General features: G+C 37.4%; 1 protein-coding gene across 1 annotated transcript; it reads left to right on the top strand.

The window, feature by feature from the left end:
* The first annotated feature begins 6,848 nt into the window (after positions 1 to 6,848).
* Positions 6,849 to 9,134, top strand: LOC113099813 (uncharacterized). The gene is made up of 2 exons (XM_026264763.1): positions 6,849 to 7,195; positions 7,816 to 9,134. Exon 2 carries the CDS (start codon positions 7,827 to 7,829, stop codon positions 8,850 to 8,852), a length of 1,026 nt encoding a protein of 341 aa, XP_026120548.1. The 5' UTR covers positions 6,849 to 7,195; positions 7,816 to 7,826; the 3' UTR covers positions 8,853 to 9,134.
* Positions 9,135 to 9,482: the final 348 nt, after the last annotated feature.

Genomic DNA, 9,482 nt, shown 5'->3' on the forward strand with positions numbered 1-9,482 from the left:
ATTAAAATCTTCTGCCTCCTTCCCCTTCTGATTCTCTTACTTAGCATCCTATACTGTACAGTCATTTTATTTCTATCTGTGTACATTTATTGAGGTAGTAAGACAAATATCTAAGAAGATGAATACGTATCATCTCCTTATCTGCTCCGTTGTCATACACTTTTAATAACATTTTTGGCCTAGTAGTTGTAAAAGTAAGCATTACTTTGATGATGCCATCTTGACTGGCACACTTCCATTGCATAGCCTTTTCATATATGATAGCTGGATATACCACTCTCAATTGAATGTTTTCATAAAAATTAATGGATTTTTCCACTGGTGTTTGGACTAGTCTCAGTCAGTTCAGACTTTACACGTACATTGAGAAATATTTTTATTTTATTTTTTCATCTACTTGTTGCTTTTTTCTTTGACAGACCCAAAGGAAAAGGACAGTGATCCCCAAACCACAGAGAAATGTTGCCCAAATGATTGTTGATGAGTATCAAGCCACAACCTTGACAGAGACTCAGAAGAAGCTGAAGGAAATGGAGGAAGAAAACCAAAAATTGAGAAACGACTACGAAAAATTAAGAAGAATGCTTATTAGAGGTATCACATTTATTTTAGTATTGTGGTGAATCATGCAATCAGCGATCACACTGTTTTGTAGTTCTTATGGAGTCATTTATATAGTGCTTTAGTGGCAATGCCTATCAAATTCACAACTTTCTGGAGTTTCATTTGGAAGCCCAGATCCCTAAACACTAGACCACCCACCACCCCCATGCTCTTGTTGAGTTGACTAACTTGATATGTAGTCATTAACTGTGGGCCACCTTGCTTCCTAACAAGAGCAATGTTTTGCGTTTTATTCAGTTGTCTCACAGGAGCAACACTGCAAAAGTGGCCTCATGTGGTGCCCTCCAGCATTGGTGCAGCCATCAATGCCAAACTTACTGAAATTAGAGGAAAGAAAAAAACACAAAAACATCCGGAAACCTTAATGCTCTTTGATGATTGATGGCCATGTTCACAGTTCTAGGTATTTTGCTGTTGCCTTTTTGCATGTTTTGTTATTTCCATGGGCAAAGTTCTGTTTGCTATCAAGCTGCAATTGTATATTACTCATGAGGAGTAATTTGATTGTGTCACTTTGAGTTAAAATAAAAGTGTGAGTCATTGACTGAAATTATATATGATCAGTATATTCAGAGATAATGTAATATATATGTAGATTTATAGTAATGTTATGGCTGTAATATAAGGAATTAGGTGGAAAAATATAACACTTGAAAAACAGGCACACAATTTCCCTATTAAAAAAATATAAAATCTGTATGAAATACATGAAAACAAATGAAACAAAATGTAAATAAATCCTATATGAATTTAATAAGACTAGCATATGATTAAATATAAAAATTTTAAGTGATTTGTACATGAATATCAGTAATTTCCCTTATTTTTGACTAATGCCATACACCTTTGCATACTGTTGTCATATAAAACTCATATAAGATTATATGCAGTATCCATATATGACCCAAAAATCCCCTACAAGTTGTATGTGTGCTTTCTAGTAAGAAAATGGCCATACTCTGTCTGATTTCGTATAGGACATATATTCGACCTGCAGGAAATACAGAAGTTATTTCTGGCCAAATAAAGTAAGGAAGAAGATATATGGTTGCTATATATGAATCATGCAGGTTTTTTTCATGTGGGCAGTTCACACTATTTCTCATATTTATGCAACCAAACACACACCGTTTAAGCAACATTTAAAGTTGTAATTGCTGTATTGTTTTGATCTGGTTTAGTGCTCGTCTTTCCTGGCATCTTCACATTTAGTGCAGCAGCAGTGAGCATGTGAGGAAATGACATTACATTTTTCTGAATAATGACTACCTGTTGGCTAATAAATTGTTCCATTTTTTTTGGCTGAGAATCAACCTAACAGACTTGCTTCGAATAATCTAATAATTAAAGGATTTCATTAATTATTTTATAATTCCACACAAACAGACCAATAGTAAAGGAGTGACATGCCCAGTAGATGGCAGCTATTTAAACACTGTTGTAGGGCAGAGATTGTAACACTGTTGTAGGGCATTACAATTGTACATATTTTATGGCTTTTCATAAAAACACAACTCCTGTTTAGGAAATACATTTTAAAGTGTTATTACTGTAAACATTTATTTGTTTATTTTAATAAAGACACAATTGATTATAGGAAACCATTACATTAATTTATTTAAAAAATGTCAGTATAAAATTCATGTGTGGTCTTAAAGGTATAGGTTGTAAGACCTGCCACTAGAGGGCGCACTACCAAAACAATAATAATTGTGTGGTTTGATGACGTTAAGAAGGAGCGTGGGATGATGGGATTTGATGTCTTCTACCCAACCGCTGACTGCACTGCCCCGTGTCACTGTTTAGAAGGGGAATTTTCTCATGATTTACAAGTAATTGAAAACGTTAGAGATATTGCTGGTAATCAGCTGGACAAAATATATAACACTAGCCTAGTGGTTTTTGGATTTTACTGCAGATATCTAAAACACAATCATTTTATTTACGGGAAAAAACACCACATTCAGAATTCTGCTGTGTTGAACTGTCAAGTTCAAAGATTATTTTTCTGAAGTTGACAGTGATTTCATTGAGACTCAGCAGGGCAACAATTGGGCTGATGACACAGGCGCTACCAAGACGCTGAAGCCATGAAATTCAATGTTGTCAGACTATGTTTTTTACATCCAGGCCGTGCTGAATGTGGCTTTAACAAGCACCATGCCATGCTTGGTGAGCAAAACAGGCTGAAGGGCTTTTTTCTTGAGGGTCTTGGAGATTTGCTCCCTAGTTGCTGCATGCTACACAACATTTGTCAGGCCACTGGTGACATCCAGGAGGAAGAGGATCATGAGGATGGGGAAGCAGAAAACAGAGAGCAACAATATCAGGGCCAGACATGCTGCACAACTCTCAGCCCCTGAGGAACTGCCTGCAAGAGCACGATTATAGTTAGCTTCGGTTATGTCTGTGTGAGTGAATATGGGTGAGCGTATATATAGTTATACAAATGTAATGAATTCTGGGTCTTCTGATTATGTGTGTAAAGTATGTAATTCTCATATATTCAGGTTTAATTTCAGGTATATTTGCACAAGCATTTAAAAACCTCACCAATTAGATGGCAAGCTGCTAAATTTGTACATTTTCATGTTTATTGTAGGATTAGTGGATGAGTGGTAGACATAAGTCGGTGCAACTGCAAATAATCTTTGACAATAATTCAAAGTAATCAATGTAAATAAATGATACAAGACTTCATAATCAAGTTAAATAACTTTTATTTACGGTTTATTAACAAGTTTGTCAAAAAGAGCAGGGTAACTCTCTTCTTCCTTAGCAGCTGCCTGTGTTTCCCTCTTCTCCTCTCTCTCAGAAATTTGATGAGGTCAGATGAACTTCGCCTCATCCTCTGTGATGCACTTTCCAGGGAGGGGCCAGAGGAGGAAGACCGCAGCCTGCAGCATCCTACTGCAATCATGACACTGTACCGCCAAGCCTGTCGCAAGAAAACACTCTTTTTGTCTCACACACACACACACAGAGAGAGAAGATACAACAAATTGTTACTTTCTTGACTTTTGCAGAACACCACACATTTTCTACACAATTTTTGATTAACGGGCAAGTTGAAGCCCGATTCAACATTCATCACACACTAACAAGGTGATCTCCAGGAGGAGGAGGAAAGCCATGGACAAGATGGCAGCAAGGATGACATGGAGAATGCAGTAGTGGATGAAGGGGACCTGTCAGAAAACCATCTTCAAGGACATCTTGCCGCTCAGCTTACTTCTCCTGAAGAACTGACTACATCTAGACAGTAGCCTAAACCTATCCAGATGATGCCATGTTCCCAAAAAGATGAACATAAACAGGTTAACAATGTTTGCACATTAGATCAAATACTAAGAAAACTAGTAAATATAGATATATTTATGAACATCATTTTAATTGCCTAATGTACTATTGTTGCCATTATTTAATAGTGTTGAAGGGAGACTGCCAAATGGTTAACTAGAATCACCTGATGTATAGTGTTTGTTATATAACCTTTAAGAGACAAAGAATTTTCTTCTTTTTTTTGTCGATTTTATCTCCTGCTTTAATTCTAATAAAATATTTTGAGAGTGCAGACCAACCTCTGGAACATGGGTGTGTAGGTACACATTATAAGCACTCCAGTAAAGTCACACATATTTAATGCCACTTTATTCAAGAGAATAGCTTCTCAGTTTGAGCAAACAGCTTTAGGCTCTGCAGAATACCTGATTCTGACGGGGCAATATTATACCTGGATAACAACCTGTAAAAGCTAATAACACCGGCTCATCCCAGTAACAGCAGTCGGTGCTGTACTATTGCTTGAACTATTTATTTTCTTGGTGAAAGCTTTGCATTTGTTTAGCTAATAAAATATTACAACTATTTAAAATGGTGTACAATTGTTTAATTATGTTATCCTGGTATCGCGGACAAGCACTCATTTCATACAAACCCAGCTGCTGCCATTTTGCTACGATTGTTTTGTACACTGTAATGGATTATAAGAGAACTAACAAGCTGGTAAGGTTTTAAAACATTTTAGTCTTGCTTATTTTATTGGCTTAATTATTTTGTGGTGAAATGTTGTTTAATACGTGGTTTGCCTGCACTGTTTACCTTAAATGTCTGTTTAGTTTAGTGATGTGTTGTTCGTGAACGAATCGTTTTTTTTTATATATATATATATTTTAGGTGAACGAATCATTCGTTCACGTAATCCACTGACTCATATTTCTCGGTTACTGAAGTTCCTCCCTCCACAACAGCGCGGTGCTATTAGCAGCGAATGCGCAGCTCGTTGAACTGGGTAGCTCTGTGATCTCTTCCATCCTGTCAAAGAGGTAGTCAACCTCGAGCCAATAGCATTCGATTATGAGATGTGACGGAGAATGTGATTTGTTGAATGTTTTGAACGAATATGCCCTTCACTGAACGAGTTTCATATGAGTCTGAACGAGATCGAGAGATATCATTCGTGAACGAAATCACTGAACTGGCACACATGTCGTTCGCGAACAAGTTGAATGAACGGATACATGTAATTCGTAAATGCAATGAACCGGTACATAGCTTATTGCATTCGTGAACAAAATGAGTAAGAGTAAACCAGGTCAGTTGGCCATTTAGCATGTCAATCTCACAAAATGCAAAGTGCAGTTATAGGTACTGTGCCCATACGCTTGTTTAGCATACAGAACATAACTCCACATTTAATCCACGATTATGAATGTATATATATAATATACGAACTGTCAACCAAACAATTAAAATGCTAATTAGGCAAGAAAACCTTGTGCTTTTTCATCTGAACAACTTAATTAGACTTTATATATTGAATGCGATTATGCACACAGTTTTTGTAACAAGTGAATACGTTCGTTGACTTAAGACATAACACATATGCTGGCATATTTTGTGTAATACAAAGAAATGGTGACTGAACAAATCAGTGAACAAATCTGAACAAATAATTTTGGTGAACGAACTGAAAATGAATGAATCTCTTGAAAGAATCATAATTTCCACCACTAGTTTAGTTTGAATATACCACTTACTTGCAACTGCTGTCTTAACAGAAGCTTTGCGTTTAAATATAACTCAAATCAATATGTCACATTTACTTATGTGGCAAAAAGCTGTGTAATAAGCGGAATAATGTACATTTAGCTGGTTGCTCTCACAGAATTAACCCCTTCTGGCTGATACAAGACCCGACATGAATCACCCTGTCAGGGTTTATTCTGCAAGAATAACCAACTGGATGTACACATTAGTATCCCTTACATATTGCATTGGTGTAGCATTACGAAACTCAGTATGTGCCACCGGCATTTTGCCCTGAAGGTACTTAAAATGACCACCTTGTTGTCAAAATATTTAATGAAGAAACATGCTAAAAGCTTTATATGAATTTGAGATTTTGTAATGAGACAATGCGTCATGTTAAGAATGTTTATTCTGCCAGCAAAACTTTATGTCTGCCATGGAAATATACTGTCAACACTGTTTGTGATTTCCCAATAAAATAGCTTAGAAACTGAAAAGTTCTATCATTTATTTCTGAAGAACTAAAACCCACAGCATCACTACTAGTAGAGAAACACTGCCAGGTAGAATTAATTCACGCACACAATCGCTCTCACTAATGCATTAATATGAATGTGACATTTACTGTGCTACTTTATCTGTGTCTGATTAAGAACGAGCAGAAATCTGTGAGAAATATAATGACTCAAAGGCAAAAGAACTGATAAAAATTAGCTGTTATAGGAGCAATAACCATGTGGGTAGTGCTGTTTCATATGCCATAGCTGTGCACAAAGGTTTTTTTCACTCCTCCAAGCTTATGTTCATTAATGACGTCATCAGTGATAGTCGACTTCGACTCGACTTTCATCACATCAGTCAACTATAAAAAATCATAAGTCGTTCAATCCGTAATGTATACCGCATCAATGAATTTGATGGAGTGAAGCCAAAATGACACTAGAAGCTGTATCTCTGCAATGCTTTGTTAAATTGACACCAAACTTTGTATGTGTCATTGCTACTTTATTCTGAGCACACTGCATCACAGCAATCAATAATTTTCTGTTAAAACACCTTAAAATGTCGTCACTTGCTCATTGTTGCAGCTGGTCTGATGCCCCCAGTCATGGTGCCATGTCTTTTTATGCCTTATTTTGCTTGGCCCCTCATTGACTGCTTGCAGCTATATTTCTATTTCTCGTTTATCTTTCCTTCAGTGATTCTGCTCGTCATTGTCCTTAAGGCTCAGTGGATCTCCCCTGTGTAATTTGATTGATAGCCAGCCCCCTCCCACCCCCGTTTATCTGAGCCATGACTGTGCAGGACTGAAGGTTTATTTAAGGTCATGTGATATCCTGGAAAAAATAGCTGCAATCTGACGTCACTGCCACCTTCTGATCCATTCTGATTGGACTGCATGCATCTTGCATAATGATGTACCGTTCTTTATAAATGGCCAATGCAGTGACAAAAGAATACAGGAAAGAAATTCAAGGAAAGAAGACACAACTGCAAAACAGAAAACTTCAGCTTGCTGTTTGGAAGTCAGCTTCCTAAGGTATGGCTTTTTTAACATTGACATTTATTCACTTAGCACATGCTATAATCAAAACCCAACAATACATTGTTGGTTCCTACCAGACACGTCAATTTTGTCAGACCATTCCCAGAAACTAGCTTAATTTTTATTGTATTTTTTCTGCTATTCAGAATATTTGTTGTTTAAGTTGTGCATAATTGTGCAGGTTACTAGTCTACGTTAATAGACATTCTAAAACGTTTAACACCAAAATGTGTGACATGGCTTATTAAGATGATGACGCTGCACTGCAGGCAAACAGTCCAGATTTGGATGCAAGCCCAAAATGAAGTAGCAGAGTCAGGATGTTTCCTAGGGGTGGCCAGAGAGAGACCAGCAGCCAGACTGGGGTGGCACAGAAATCTTCATTATTTCAATATAAAAATGTGTTTGACCATAAAGAACTTGACTATTTTAGTGCCTGTATACAGTTTAATTCTACTTAATTGTAATTTAGATATTTGTAAATTTAGTTCTAATGAGTCAATATGACACCATATATTTTTATTGCTCAGCTTGGTTCTGGTTCTTATACATTCGTACAGAATTCCACTGGGAATGTGCATGTGATTGAAAGTTTGATTGATTCTGTGTTGCAGGTTCAGGCACGATGAGCGGCATTATTCCCAGGAGCAAAGCAAAAGGCACTGACATCTGTGCATTTAACAAATATTATTATATAATCCGCTCTGACCTCGGCTGCTATATGCAGACAGGTAGTTTAAATAAAGGTTCAGATATCTCTATTTTCAATCTGCACCCTGCCTGCCAAAATGGAGACCATTACATTGGCGGAGATAGCTACTTCCACATCATCAATGGCAATTCCTGCCGCAGAGTCACAAACATGTCGACAGACAGCGATGCTGTAGTTTTCAGCCTTCATCCCAACTATCAGGGTGGAGACCACTACTTCGCAGCCCATGGCTATTTTTACATCATCTTCCAAAAAAAAGGCACTTACCGGAAAGCAACGAACATGACTAAAGACATGGATGCTGAAGAACACACCCTGGATACCAACTTCAGAAACGGTCTGTATTACTGGAGCCCACCATCCAAGAAAACTGGCTTCTGCTTCCTCAAGCCAGCCTCAGAGTGGGGAGTTGAGTACTGCACCGGTCCTGATCTCAGCTCAGACGAGAACAGTGCTGTCTATTCTGTTCATCCCGATGTTCTTAACTTCCTTCCTGGTGGGCTGTCTGTAACTAAAGGCCCAACCATTGGTATGTGGGAGAATATTAAAACCATAACTAATGACAGCAGTACACCGGTGACATGGCAAAAGAAGATCAGTAAAATGGTTGGATACAATAAGGAGAAAATTGCCCAGATCACTCAAAACTGGAAGATAGAAAAATCAGCCTCAATTGAATCTGAAGAGCTTGCAAAGTTAATTGCGAAGTTGCAGTTCTCCTTTTCTGCTGAACATGGAGGTTCACATGTCAGCACTGAAAACGAAAGCTGGAAAGAAGCAACTGAAGAGGAAGAGCAACTCACATTTGGGCTGAAGCCAAGGGAGCGTTTATATCTGTGGCAGCAAAAACTGTGTCTTGGTCAAGAACCAGTGTTGTTCTGCTGTGATTTAAAGATTACCAATGAGCCGAACCCTCCAACTTCACCTGCACAACCATGAATATCTAGATTTCAGGATCGCTGAACTCCAAGGATAACTAAGCGCTTTTCATTTCAATACATAGGCAATACATTCTCAAGTAATTATTTAGATATATGCATGTATCGGTTAAAATTAGTCTGGAATCATTTCATATAGCAAAGAGATTTTTCAGTTACAGATGATGTAACTACAATTACTGAATCTTTGTTTTTATGATTAAAAGAATCTGATAATGTTATTTTGAATCTCACGAAAATTAAATAATGCTGCATACTGCTCTTGAAGTCTTGGTTTTTTCTCTTTCTGTTTCTTTAAACTTTACACTGATTTGTGCTGTCTGTGAATGTGGATCTGTCAAACACACACTGACATCTGCTACATGTCTGATGAAAACCAAAGAGTTGCACAATCACAACTGTATGCTTGTTCTTTTGATCCATTTATCATGCACCTCACAAGTTCCACAACAGAATAATGTCTGACCAGCAAATGACCAACTAAAGACCAGCACATGACCAACATAAACCAGCAAAGGACCAGCTCAAACCAGCATCCCAGCTTCAAAACATACCTAACCAGCATATGCTGGGTTTTTTAACAGGGTACTAATACTTAGACAAGATACCAAACTTTGAAATGTATATTTGA

Source organism: Carassius auratus, unplaced genomic scaffold (assembly GCF_003368295.1).
Source record: "Carassius auratus strain Wakin unplaced genomic scaffold, ASM336829v1 scaf_tig00217058, whole genome shotgun sequence".
NCBI classification, from domain to species: Eukaryota; Metazoa; Chordata; class Actinopteri; order Cypriniformes; family Cyprinidae; genus Carassius; species Carassius auratus.